This window comes from Hyaena hyaena, unplaced genomic scaffold (assembly GCF_003009895.1).
Source record: "Hyaena hyaena isolate Hyena2069 unplaced genomic scaffold, ASM300989v1 scaffold_298, whole genome shotgun sequence".
Taxonomy (NCBI): domain Eukaryota; kingdom Metazoa; phylum Chordata; class Mammalia; order Carnivora; family Hyaenidae; genus Hyaena; species Hyaena hyaena.
This window is the reverse complement of record NW_024080927.1, coordinates 920,063-934,865: the sequence shown is the minus strand read 5'-3', so window position 1 is coordinate 934,865 and position 14,803 is coordinate 920,063. Positions and strand designations below refer to the sequence as shown.

Below are 14,803 nucleotides of genomic sequence, written 5' to 3'. Positions count from 1 at the left end.
AGTTCAGCTTTGGTTTGTTACATATACTGGGAATACATGGATCTTTATTTGAGAACAGGTTTTGTACTTTATTATTTCAAAACGGGTCTTGTTAAGATTTTCTTGGCTACTGAAAGGAAAATAATTTGAGATTGCTTAGATAAAAAGGTGAATTTTCCAAACACATATGGGCATATCTCATGTAAAAGAAATACAGCAGGGTGTTTTTTAATTTTTTTTCTTAAGGTGTATATTTAGGTACTTATTGTTCTAATATATAATGTACAATAGTAAGTACATATAATAGTTTAAACAGATGTTATGGAAAACAGAAATAGAAATGATAATAATTTCTTTTCATACCCCAATGGATTGACTTGTTTACTCACTGGCATGATCACTTCTAATTTTTGGAAATTTTTGAAATACAGTGATTCACTCAAACAAATTGCTTCCTTCAAAGTTCCTTGATCTCTATAGCTTAAATGCTTTTTTTCTTTACCCCACCTCAGCTACCCATTCAGAAGCTTCCATCCTAGACTTTATCATTACCATCTTTTCTGATCACAGTTTTAAACATCTTTCTGATGATTACTTCATATTTTGGCCAGACATGCCACTGTTTCTAATTCAGCAGTTTTCAGAATGCATTGACAAATGTCTTTTATCAACTGTCACTTACCTTCTTTCACCCGTACTATAATCATTCCCTTGTAAACATTCTCAACTCTCTTGTCTTATTTTGTTCTTAACCTGGCAGGAGAGCAAGTCTGGCCAAATCTGTCAGCTACTTATTTTATACCCAGTTCTGTTAAGGCCTGGGAGGTGCCTGGAGCCCAGAGATATTCTCTTGTCAACTCTCGTGGCTAATTCATTCTTTTCTCTTTTTAGACTTTCCTCTATGTACTACTTCCCTATGGTTCACAAATTTATTTTTCATCTTTGCCAGAGATTAGCCTAGTCAAATTGAGCATCTTTTGGACCTTATTCCAAATTCCAGGAGAATCAGATTGCCCCAGCTTGGGGGAGATGTTTATCTTTGGTGCCATAAACTATGGCTGGAGGAACAAGGTACAATACTACAAGCATTACTGCTTGGGCTCACCCTTCAGAATGTATGGCTAAGCGAAATTAGTGTGGTATAACTTGCTTAAAGAGGAAGTCATGAGTAATCAGAAAGACACCCCAAAAAGTAAAAACCACTTAGCTAATCAGTCTTTAAGACAGAGAGAGGTCCTTAATGTGCCATTCGTGGATGGGCTTCAGAAAGTCCCTGAACACTCTGAAATTGTTTGAAATTTTTATATGTGTGTATATATGTGTCTTTTAATGGAGAAGAGGTTCACAGTTTTAAAATATTCTCAAAGGGAGCTATGACCTACATAAAAGTACTCTCTGCTGTAGAGTTTATTTTAGCAGTAATAATCTGTGATTTAATGGATCTAGAAATCTTAGCAACAAGACGTGAGACAAAGATGTTTTGCTATTTTGAATTCAGGATAATTAAAGAGGTGAAGGAAACAATTTTTAATGAAAAGTAAATTTTTCAAAAGTGGAGTTTGACAAATTCATATTGTAAGTTAACGTTTTCGCTTTACATATATTTTAGATCAACAGAGGAGAATATTTTTGCCACCTCCACCTGGAATTAGAAAATGTGTCATATCCACCAATATTTCTGCAACATCTTTGACAATAGATGGAATCAGGTACAACTTTTAAGGTTTCCTTAAAAAATTTTTTAAAAAAATCTTTATTTATCTTTGAGAGAGAGAGTACGAGTAGGGGAGGGACAGAGAGAGAGACACACACACAGAATATGAAGCAGCCTCCAGCCTCTGAGCTGTCAACACAGAGCCTAATGCGGGGCTTGAACTCCCTAACCATGAGATCATGGGCCTCAGAGCCTAAGTTGGGCGCCCAACCCACTGGGCCACCCAGGCATCTGTAAGGTTTCATTTAAAGCCAAAGAAACCACTTAGCTTTGTGTTTGCTCCCCTGTGCCATATACTAATTTCCTTCTCACCTCCTTGTAATCATCTATTATTTTTTTGTAATTATTGATTGCCATAGTTAGAAAATGCAGTAGGAGGGGCGCCCGGGTGGCTTAGTCGGTTAAGCGTCTGACTTTCGCTCAGGTCATGATCTCACGGTTCGTGGGTTCGAGCCCCATGTCAGGCTCTGTGCTGACTGCCAGCTCAGAGCCTGGAGCCTGTTTCAGAGTCTGTGACTCCCTCTCTCTCTGACCCTCCCCTGCTCACGCTGTCTCTCTCTCCTCTCTCTCTCTCTCTCTCTCGCTCTCCTAGAAATAAATAAAACATTAAAAAATAAATAAATGACCACAATTCTTAAAAAAAAAAAGAAAATGCAGTAGGAGGTGCACAGTATACTTTTAGTATGCTTTTTAACTACTTTTACTTGGCACTTTGTAGTTTTCTCTTCCCAAATTTAAGATTATGTGTAACGCTTCACAGGTTTCATTATTTATTAGATAGAAAGCCAAAGCTATTTCTCTATGCTCATTATCAGCATATACCTAAAATGATCTGATATTCCTTTCTCATCTGACACCTCCACTTGGTGGAGTAAGTGTTGTAAATTCAAGTGTTTATCTGAAGGTACTGTTTGTCTTTTTCGCCTTTTTGTGAAATGAACTATGATGCGAGTCTCTTATCTTTTTTTTTAAATGTTTTTTATTTTTATTTTTGAGAGAGGGGCAGAGAGAGAGAGACACAGAATCTGAAGCAGGCTCCAGGCTGTGAGCTATCAGCACAGGGCCCAACATGGGTCTTAAACCTGTGAACTGCGAGATCATAACTTGAGCTGAAGTCAGACGTTTAACCTGAGCCACCCAGGCGCCCACAAGTCGCTTATTTTTTTATGTAATCAGTAATACATCAAGTTTCTGAGTAAATTTTGTGTGGAGAAACACTTGGAAATTTTAAATCTAGACTGAAGGTTAATGTGAAGTTCTTTTAGATTAATGAACCACAGCCCTCTGGATATTTATCTTCAATCCAATATATTTTATGTCCTTAACTAAAAGTCTTATCTGTTTGCCATAGGAAGACTGGATGTGAATTTTGAAAATTCTATATATTTCTTTTGGGTAAAATGTTCAGATCTGAGAGGCAGTTTCCTTTCCTTTTCTTCTTTACTTTAAAAATGATGATTTCACTAAGGGCTTAAGGGAGCAGTTAGTTCTCTGGAGTAAGTTATCCTCTGCAATATTCCTTTTCTAGCAATGGCAAAAGTCATTAAATGGTGTGTTTTGGACTGTTCTCTTAGTGAATGGTAAACCTGCTGCCACTCCTAACTTAGTTTTGTACCTAACTTGTTCTTTGTTTAATTGACTTAATTGGTATTGTTAAAGGCTAACTAGGAATTAGATTCTGAACCTATTTGAATGGTCTAGAGGTGACTTGCAGGTGTATTTTAGAGGAGAAATTCACATAATATAAAATTAACATTTTGGGGCACCTGGGTGGCTCATTCAGTTAAGTGTCTGACTTTGGCTCAGGTCATGATCTCACGGTTCATGGGTTCGAGCCCCGCGTCGGGCTCTGTGCTAACAGATTGGATTCTGTGTCTCCCTCTTTTTCTGACCTTCCCCTGTTCATGCTGTCTCTCTCTTTCAGAAATAAATAAAAACATTAAAAATAAATTTTTTAAAAAATTCACATTTAAAAATGAATAGTATTTAGTACTTCTACGATGTAGTATAACTAATACTACCTCTGTCTGCTTCTAAAACATTCCACTTCACATTTCCATCAGTGATAAACAGGGTTCCGGTTTCTTGACTTTCAAGTTTTACATTTAGCATAAAAGTCATCATGTAGTGGCTAGGTTGATAGAAAAGGAGAATCCAAAGTGGCTAAGATGCGGCAAGTTTTTCCTTATTTTCTAAAAACTTAACTGTTTTCCATTCCTCTTAGATATGTGGTAGATGGTGGCTTTGTGAAGCAGTTAAATCACAATCCCAGATTAGGCTTGGACATCCTGGAGGTGGTTCCAATATCAAAGTAAGTCTCTGTGTAAAGCTTTTTTGTTTAACTACTTAGGAAACTTGCAGTGTGTTTTGGTGACTTTTGTGTTTTTTTTTTTTTTTTTTCTTTCAAAGGAGTGAGGCATTACAGCGAAGTGGCCGAGCTGGCAGGACTTCCTCAGGAAAATGCTTTCGGATCTATAGTAAAGATTTTTGGAACCAGTGTATGCCTGACCATGTGATCCCTGAGATCAAGAGAACTAGTTTGACATCTGTAGTTCTGACCTTAAAGTGCCTTGCCATACACGATGTTATAAGGTATGTAGACAGTTTGAAAAAAGAAAAATTTGTTAGGGTGGAGCCAGAATTCTTTTTGAAGTATTTGATTCCAATATCACAGCATTTCGAGGTTAACCTAAACCCAAATAAAGGGCTTTGCATTGCTTTCCTGTGATTTCATCCCTTGCTCATGTTTTAACCTTGACTTAATGGGGTGCTTCATGCTGAGGTTTAGTTGGATCATTTAGTGACCACTGTTTATCTGTAATGAAAAGTATATAATGACCCTTATTCTAATCAGAAAGTGGTTTTCTCATAGAATCTTTTGTGTGACCAGCATTGTACCAAGTACTGTAAGAGACAGAACAATACTCGGTAGTAGTCTTTTGCTTTCACTAAACTTAAGTTATATTAGGTAAATAAGATTCGGACGCATGAAGCAAACAATAGAACAACTGTTAAATTACTCAAATGTTAAACTATATAATTAATTGGTACAGGATACGATATTGTTGTAGGAGCTTGAAATTTCATACTATATGTGATAGAGGAAGTAATGAAGGAAAGTGCTGTCTTGCTCTTAATTTTAGTCTTATTTGTCTGAGAATGTGAAGGTGTCAGGAACTGTGGGAGGTGACCATGCATTCTGTAAGTTCATAAGAAGGAAAGTAATTACTAGGTATATCCAAATATATATTATATACTCTTGGAAAACCAATTAATATTTTTTGGATGTTCTAAATGAGAATATAGATAATTAAAAAGGAAAGCATATAACATGAAATTCTAACTGTAATTGTGAATAATACCAACGAGAAAGAGGAATCATCTAAAGAGTTCTGAATGGCTAAACAGAAAGCTTTCAAATGAGCCCAATTTAAAAATAATAATATTCATAGTATTATTTTTGTGAATAATATATAATCAAGAATAAATATGTATTAGAAAGATAGGAATGATATCATGAGTGGCACATAATCAAGAATAATATGTGTTAGAAAAATAGAAATAATAATAACTTCTGCACTGCGTTATTTTTCCATCATGTTTTTTTTTTTTGTTTTTTTGTTTTTTTGTTTTTTTTTTTAATTTCTAGGAGAGAGAGACAGCGTGAGCAGGGGAGGGTCAGAGAGAGGGAGACACAGACTCTGAAATAGGCTCCAGGCTCTGAGCTGGCAGTCAGCACAGAGCCCGACGCGGGGCTCGAACCCACGAACCACGAGATCATGACCTAAGCGAAAGTCGGACGCTTAACCGACTAAGCCACCCAGGTGCCCCTTTCCATCATAAGTTTTAAGACTTAGAATGTACTAAAAGTCCCCAAAATACAAGAGAAAAAAATTTTTTTTTCTCTTCCTTCTCTCCCTTTTTTTTTTTTTTTTAAAGGATTTTATTTTTCAGTAATCTCTACACCTAACCTGGGGCTTGAACTCCCAACCCTGAGATCAAGAGTTGCGTGCTGCACCGACTGAGCCAGCTGGGCGCCCCTCTCCTCTCTCTTTTTAAGGTGTCTAGAAATAGAACCAGTATTTGGGATAGATGGTATAGGTCTCATAGATGACAGAAAGAAAATGGAGCTTTTCAATTATTGCTTCTTTTTTCTCCCTTATCAAGAATGTTTTTAAAACTAGAAAGATGAGACCAAGTCTAAATAAAACGGAATTGATGACCAAGATGGATTAGCAAATGAGATAAAACCTAACGACCATAAATGAGTGTCTTGAGGCTTTAGGAATTATTTCCATGGCACTGAAATAACTTGCAGGTTTTGGGTTATCTGTGAGAAATTATGCAGAACAGGTTGCCAGAACATTATGAGAAATACAAATGTCTTGATTTTTTTTCATTTAGGAAAAGGGCAGAATCTGTAAACAACTGCCCAATACTTGAAATTGGTCTTTAGCAAATTCTAGCATAGTTTATTGGAAAATGGTTTTAGAGAATTTGATGGTGATTTATAGTAATGAGTATGAATCAAAATGGTTCACAAAGGATATGTCGTAATAAACCATTTTCTTTTCAGTGTGAATACAGGACTGTCTACATAATGGGTGCACCATAGGAATTTATTGAATGATAACCTAAAGTCTCTTGTTTTCTACACAGTATTTGATAAGATTACATTTGACATCTTTGTGAATAAGGTTAGGGTTAGAATAGAGTAGTTGCCAAAGAGCCAAATCCAGAAAGTATTGATTAATTGTGTAGTATATCCTAGATGGAGGATTTGCTGATAGTAAACTGAACTTTGCTCTTTCCTCCTAAGTATTTAAATGATAGTATTAAGTAAAGATATTGAAGTCATGATTATCAGATTTCTGGAAAATGTCTTGATATCTAATTAATGATTAAAACTGGAAGATTTAGAATGATCTCACAGGCCAAATTAACAGGGCAGAAGTCTGAAAGCTTACATCTTATATCCTGTGTTTTGGTTGCACATTAAGGAAATTCACGTGGAAAAGATCTGAAATGACCAGATCACCACAACTCAATATGAGCTTGCAATTCTTATTCTGTTTAGAAAACAACAAAAAATTTCTACTGTCATAGACTTTGGTTATGTTAATGGACTGCAAAGTTCAAATGACTGGAATTACAGCATTCCTGTTCTATGTTGTTTGCTCTACCTTTGGAGTTCAGTTTTGGATATTATCACATTTTATGAGGAGTCGCATTTGACAAACTAGAGTGTTTCTAAAAGATGGTAATTAGGTATAGTGGGTCTCTTGGAAAGCAAATAATACAAGGAGTGCTTGAAAAAAAGGGTATAATCAAGGGAGAAAAATGGTGGTAGTTTTACAAATCTGAAAGGGCACTTCTGCAGAAGAAGCAGCTGATTGGTTTGGTATTGCTCTAGGACAGGGGTCAAAAACTATGGTCTAGGCTCACTGGCTGTTTTTGTAAAGAAAATTTTATTGGAACACAGCCATGTCCATTCATTCATGTATGGCTGCTTTCACTACGGTAGCAGAATTGAATAATTGTGACAGAGACCAGATGGCCTGCAGAACCTAAAATATTTACTATCTGGCCTTTTACAGAAAGTGTTTGCTGACTCTTGCTCTAGAAGATGCCAGGACTTGTTGGTACAAGTTGTAGGAAAACTGACTGTAGAACAGTCTACAAGATTTTTGTTTAATTGTTTTTAAATAGAGCTGTGAATCCTGGAATGGACTTTTGTGTAAGGTATTGGACGTTTTGTCCTTTGTTGGACCTTTTTCAAGGTGAGAAATTGGAGTGGATGATTTACCATCTCAAGACTTAGAGTGGAAAAAGTGAGCTAGTGCAGTAGTATTAAGCAATTATTGTTCTAGTTAGAACAAACAAAAATATGTAATACACATATTCATGCTTGGTTATATGCCACCTTTTTGAATGTGTTTTCTTATGTTCATTAATGGTATTATGGTTATGTAAGAGAATGTCTTTATTTTCAGAGGAGGCATGCTGAAGTATTTTGGGAGTGAAATGGTATTGTATTTGCAACTTGTTTTCAGATAGTTCAGGAGAAAATAAGAATGTACATACAGCAAATATGGTAAAATTAATCGAATATATTTACTATTTTATTAAAAAACACGTTGAGGTGCTATTAAACAAGTTGTAATGTTTGGCCACTTTCAGTTAATTTTCTCCACTGGTTTATAAAACTGTAATAAAAATTGTGGGCTACACAAAAACATGGAAAGAGCCTAAGTGTCCATCAACAGACGAATGGATTAAGAAGATGTGGTTTATCTATATGATGGAATACTACATGGCAATGAGAAAGAATGAAATCTGGCCATGTGTAGCAACATGGATGGACCTTGAGGGTGTTATGCCGAGCGAAATAAGTCAGGCAGAGAAGGACATATATCATATGTTTGCACGTATAGGAGGATTAGGAGGAACTTAATGGAGGACTATGGGGGAGAAGAAGGGGGGAAATAGTGGGGGAGAGGGAGAGAGGCAAACCATAAGAGACTCTTGAATACTGAGAACAAACTGAGGACTGATGGGGGGGGGGGGGGGGAGATGTGCATGGAGTAGGGCACTTGTGGGGATGAGCACTGGATGTTATATGGAAACCAACTTGACAATAAACTATTTGTAAAAAAAAAAAAAAATCGTGGGCTACACAACAGAGTAGATTTGACATTAGCTTTGAAGAATGGGGCAGGATTAAAATAGAGAAGAATGTTAAGTGTTCTAGCCCTTGGAATCAAAAAGAAGTACTTCTTGAATTAAAAGAGTGTGATTCTGAAAAAATAATTTTCTCTGCTGAATGCTGATTATGATCACAGAATGCTTAGGGAAAAGAAAAAGGGCTTGAAAAACAGAAGAAGTAAAACCTTATAAAGAAATTTTCCAAATCTTCCAAATCTTAACCATGGTCAGGGAAGGGAATCTTATTTTATATCTTATTTAAACACACAGGTTTCCCTATTTGGATCCACCGAATGAGAGGCTTATTTTGGAAGCTCTTAAACAACTTTACCAGTGTGATGCTATCGACAGGTAAAACAACAACAGCAAAAATCCAACCACAACAGATGTTAATCTCTTTCTATTTTATTTTATCTTCATTTTTAATTTTTAAGTAAATTCTGTGCCACATATGGGGCTCAAACAACCCCAAGATTAAGAGTCATATGCTCTATTGGCTGAGCCAACCAGGCACCCCAATCTCCTTTTAAAATAGAGTTCCTAATAGTTTCTTTTATCAGTAGAAAATGATTTGTTTAAATTGAATGAATTGTTTTACCTGAAATTAGAATTTGTCCTCCCGTTTTTCTTTGCCACACTTCTGAATTTAAAAATTATATGATAAAGGTGTCTGAGTGGTTCAGTTGGTTAAGCATCCGACTCTTGATCTCAGCTCAGGTCTTGATCTCAGGGTTGTGAGTTCAAGCCGCATGCTGGGCTCTGCTGGGTATGTAGCCTACTTAAACAAACCAATAAAAAGTATATGATAAAATTATGTTTGTGTTTAATATTATTTAACAAGTAATTTTTGAATACCATTTCAGTGCAGGCTTAATATGGGTATATTATTTTAATATAATAAAATCAAAATAATAAAAGAGCCAGAGTCCTTGTTCTCATGATTGTGTGATAGGGAAAGATTTGGTAATTATCATTCTCTCATTTCTTTAAGGACATCATCCTCTATGTTTCTGTACCAATTTGTATGGTCTCTTATTATACAAGTTTATTCTGTCTCATTGTTTACTTTTTTGGATGTATTGGCCTTTGAAAGCAGGGAATTTATCATCTCTATGTTTCTTTTATCAATGACCAGTGTGTCATATTTCTTACATTGAATTGAATTTCTGGAGTTGATTTAAGGTAATATAAATTATATCTGATTATTCTGAATGATGAACATTTCATTTGTACTCTCCCAAGGCAGAAAGACTTAAGATCCCTTTCTTCCTATTAAGGAGTGGCCATGTGACCAGACTGGGTTTGTCTATGGTAGAATTTCCTCTCCCTCCACATCTGACATGTGCGGTAATCAAGGCTGCCTCTCTGGATTGTGAAGATCTGCTACTTCCAATAGCAGCGATGTTGTCTGTGGAAAATGTCTTCATTAGACCTGGTAAGAAGTTTATTGATGAGTTTTAAAAAAATTAATAGGCTTTATTTTTTAGACCCATTTTAGGTTTGCAGAAAAATTGAGGGTAAGTACAGACGTTTTCCTCATTATTAACATCTTTGAATTGTGTGGTACGTTTGTTATTATTGATGAACCTGTATTGATCCTAAAAGGATCACTGTATTGTATACTCTTTGAGTTTTGACAAATCTGTAATGACACATTTCCACCATTACAATGATATACTAAATGATTGCACTGCCCTAAATATCCCTTGTGTTCCACCTGTTCATCCCTACATCTCTTACCCCAAACTCTTGCAGTCTCTGATCTTTTTACTTCTCCATCATTTTGCCTTTTCCAGAATGCCAGATAGTTGGGATCATACAGTACGTAGCCTTTTCACACTGGCTCCTGTAGCTTAGCAATGTGCATTTAAGGTTCCTTCTTGTTTTTTTGTGGCATAATAGCTCATTTCTTTATTGCTGAACAATATTCCATTTTGTGGAATTTGTTTATCTTTTCACGTGTTGAAGGACATCTTGGTGGCTTTTAAGTTTTGGCAGTTATGAACAAAGCTGCTATAAACATCAGTGTGCAGGTTTTTATGTGGACATTAGATTTCAATTCACTGCTGAGTTGTAGTATAATAATATGTTTATATTTGTAAGAAGCTGCTAAACTCTCTTCCAAAGTGTCTGTACCATTTTGCATTCTGACCACCAATGAGTCTGAGAATTACTCTTGCTCCACCTCCTTACCAGCATATGGTGTTGTCGGTGTTTTGGATTTTGGCCATTCTAATAGGTGTGTAGTGGTATCTTGTTATTTTAACTTGCAGATCCCTGATGACATATGATGTTAACCATCTTTTTATATGCTTATTTGCCATTTGTATCTTTTTGGGGAGGTGTCCATTCAGATCTTTTCATTTTATTTCAAGATTTTATTTTTAATAATTCACACACAACGAGGGGCTTAAACTTATAACCCTGAGATCAAGAGTTACGTGCTTCATTGACTAAGTTAGCCAGGCACCTCTAGGTCTTTTTATTCCTTTTTTTTTTTTTTTTTAATGTTTTATTTATTTCTGAGAGAGAGAGAGAGAGACAGAATGAGCAGGGGAGGGTCAGAGAGAGAGGGAGATACAGAATCTGAAACAGGCTCCAGGCTCTGAGCTGGCAGTCAGCACAGAGCCCGATACAGGGCTCGATTCCACAAACTGTGAGATCATGACCTGAGCCGAAGTTGGACGCTTAACCAACTGAGCCACGCAGGCGCCGCAACATTTATTCATTTTTGAGAGTGAGAGAGACAGAGTGTTAGCAGGGGAAGGGCAGAGAGAGAGGGAGACACAGAATCTGAAGCAGGCTCCAGGCTCTAAGCTGTCAGCACAGAGCCTGATGTAGGGCTCGAACTCACGGACTGAGAGATGATGACTCGAGCCGAAGTCAGACGCTTAACTAACTGAACCACCCAGGTGCACCCTCCCCTCACCCCCCACAGGTCTTTTTAAAACAGGTTATATGTTTTCTTATTGTTGAGTTTTAAGAGGTCTTTATATATTTTGGAAAACATTCCTTTATAAGATACATCTTTTGCAACTTTTGTTTCCCATTCTGTGGTTTGTCCTCTCATTCCTTTGACGTGGTCTTTCATAGAGCAGAAGCTTTTAATTTTAATGAAGTCCAGTTTTCAATTACTTCTTTCATGGGTCATGCCTTTGCTGTTAACATTTGTAAAGTCATCACTATACCCATTGTCTTCTAGTATTTCTCCTATGTTATCTTCTAGGAATTGGATGTCCATTTGTTCCAGCCCTGTTTGTTCAAAAGGTTATCCTTTTTCCATTGAAAAACCTTTTCCCTTTGTCAAAGACCATTTAACTATATTTGTATGGGTCTATCTCTGGGCCCTATATTCTGTTCCATTCATCTCTTTTTCTATTCAGTCAGTACCACATTGTCTTGAGTATTGGAGCTTTATAGTAACTTTTGAAGTTGGATAGAGTCAGTTCTCTGACTTTGCTCCTTCTCTTCAACACTGGGTCTTTTCCCTTCCTACATAAACTTTATAACCAGTTTCTTGATATCCATAACATAAGTTGCTGGTACTTTATTTGGGATTATGTTGAATCTGTAGATCAAGTTGGAAAGAACTGACATCTTGATGGTATTGAGTCAGCCTATCTATGTACATGAAATATCTCTCCATTTATTTATATTCTTCAGTAATTCACTGGGCGGTTTTTATTACCATATATCTGGCCCTATGAGACATGAAACTGAGGATAAACGAATTTTACATTTTGTTATCCTTTAACTTAGTTGTTTGAAATAGAGTTATAATGTTCCTGGCTGAGAGTTCCTTTCACTGGTAAAGGAAGATAGTATGGTGGACCTTTGCCCTGTTACAGTACATTAGTAATATATTAACTTTTTCCCCCCTAGAAACAAAAGAAATGGGAAGTTTAGCCCTTGTACTCTAAGAGAATTGTTTTGAGGTTTCCATGCCTTTAAACTTCTTCTTCTTTCCTTTCTTGGTGTGTGAATATGGGACACAACATACGTGGCCCCATGTCAGCTTTACTTCTTTCTAATGGGGGGAAATCACAATTTGTTTTCAAAGGAGTTTCTGAGTAGACAGTATATCTTGCCTGCAGCCAAGACTAACAGTAGTGTGTACTATCATCCTGGCCATATCCCTTTATAGGCTGTGAGTGTTTGGTCCAGATTGTTTTGTTATTGCCAAGATTATAATGGAGGATATATTTTTCTATAAAAGTACTCTGGTTTAATCAGTGTGTTGCCTCTCCCAAATAGACTGTAGTCTTAAGTGTCAGAATTTTGACTCTAGTAATACCCCCCGGTTACAATAGTTTTTTTTCTGGTAAATACCATATGCAGTAAATAAGGTTGGCTGGGTGTGGGTTGGGGGATGGGTGAAATAAGTGAAAGAAATTAAGAGAAACGAACTTCCAGTTACAAAATAAATAAGTCATTGGGGTGCCTGGGTGGGTCAGTCAGTTAAACGTCTGATTTTGGCTCAGGTCATGATCTCACGGTTTGTGGGTTCAAGCTCCGCATTGGGCTCTGTGCTGACAGCTCAGAGACTAGAGCCTGCTTTGGGTTCTGTGTCTCCCCCTCTCTCTCTGCCCCTCCTCTGCTCATGCTCTGTCTCTCTCTATATCAAGAATAAATAAATAACAAAAAAATAAAAAGAACAAGTCATGGAGATGAAAAGTACAGCATAGGGAAAATAGTCAATATTGTAATAATGTTTTATAGTAACTACACTTACACTGAGTAATGTATAATATTGTAGCATCACTATGTTGTACACCTGAATCCAATATAACATTGTATGTCAACTATCCTTTAATAATAAACTTAAAAAATAAGTAAATAATAAATAAGTAAATAATAAATAAATAAGTTTGGCTGGTTTTCAAAGTTAAAAATACTCTTAAAAAACTATTGCAGAGTATTGAAGTGGGAGCTCAGAGTGGGAGAGATCAGAGTTCTAAGTTGATTCCACTGCAGCCTAATTATCTGACTATTGGCCTAGTTTTTCTGGACTTCATTTTTCATTTGTGAAAGTGGAGTTAGATTAGATTAGGGTGATCCCGTCTAAGGCCAGAAAAAGGAACTGGTTTTCCTCATTGGAATATTTGAATAGATAAAACCAGTCTGGTGTTAGCTCTTTTTTTTTTAATTACCTTTTTATTGTAATACAATTTCAAATTACAGAGATGTTGGAAAAATAGTAGAGGAATTCGTTTATACCTTTTACTTAGTTTTAGTAGTTTTTATTTATCTATTTATTAAAAAAATTATTTTAATATTTTATTTTTATTTCTGAGAGAGAGAGAGAGACAGAGACAGCGTGAGCAGGGAAGTGTCAGAGAGAGAGGGAGATACAGAATCTGAAACAGGCTCCAGGCTATGAGCTAGCTGTCAGCACAGGGCCCGATGCGGGGCTCGAGCCCACGAACCGTGAGATCATGACCTGAGTGGAAGTCGGACACTTAACCACCTGAGGCACCCAGGCGTCCCAGTTTTAGTAGTTTTTAACATACTGCTGCATTTGCTTTATTATTATTTTTCTCTTTCTCTCTCTCTTTATATACATACATACATTTTATTTCTTTTTTTGAATCATTTGGGAACATTGCATCCCTTACCATGAAATATATATATGTAGATATATGTATGTATGTATGTATATTTACTAAGAATAAGAGCAATGTCTTATTCAACCATAGAACATTTATCAAAAATAGGAAATTTAACATTGATACAATACTATTATCTAGTCCAGAGTCTATATTCAAATTGTCCTTTGTCCCTAGAATATACAAAGTAGTTTTAGAATTCCTCAGGTATGCCACTCTTTGCTTACAGGTTTGTTTATTTTTTAATGTTTGTTTATTTTGAGAGAGAGAAAGAGAGACATAGCATGAGTGGGGCAGGGACACTCTGAGAGAGAGGGAGACAGAGAATCCAAAGCAGGCTCTGCAGTGGGGGCTCAAACTCACAAGTTGTGAGATCATGACCTGAACCAAAAACAAGAGTCAGATGCTTAGCTGACTAAGCCACCCAGGTGCCTCTACAGTTTTTATTTTTGAGGTAAAGTTTACATGTAGTGACACATATAAATCTTAGGTATAGAATTCAATTGATTTTTGCAGAGTGCACATACCATATAACCCCTGTCAAGGTATGGAACATTTATAAGATACAAAACAGATGAACATAAGGGAAAGGAAGAAAAAGTAATATAAAAACAAGGAGGGGGACAAAACATAAGAGACTCTTAGATATGGAGAATAAGCAGAGGGTTACTGGAGGGGCTGTGGGAGGAGGGATGGGCTAAATGGGTAAAAGACATTAAGGAATCTACTCCTGAGATCATTGTTGCATGATACACTAACTAACTTGCTTATAAATTAAAAAAAAAAAAAGATACAGAAC

At 36.4% G+C, this 14,803-nt stretch overlaps 1 protein-coding gene across 1 annotated transcript in view; it reads left to right on the top strand.

Moving 5' to 3' along the window:
- Window positions 1-14,803, top strand: part of DHX40 (DEAH-box helicase 40) — a 48,613-nt gene that overhangs the window by 17,374 nt on the left and 16,436 nt on the right. Inside the window, exons 8-12 of the mRNA XM_039247337.1 lie at window positions 1,589-1,688; window positions 3,918-4,004; window positions 4,103-4,285; window positions 8,669-8,749; window positions 9,676-9,833. Of these exons, the coding sequence (XP_039103268.1) occupies window positions 1,589-1,688; window positions 3,918-4,004; window positions 4,103-4,285; window positions 8,669-8,749; window positions 9,676-9,833 (609 nt within the window). The remainder of the gene's footprint in view (window positions 1-1,588; window positions 1,689-3,917; window positions 4,005-4,102; window positions 4,286-8,668; window positions 8,750-9,675; window positions 9,834-14,803) is intronic.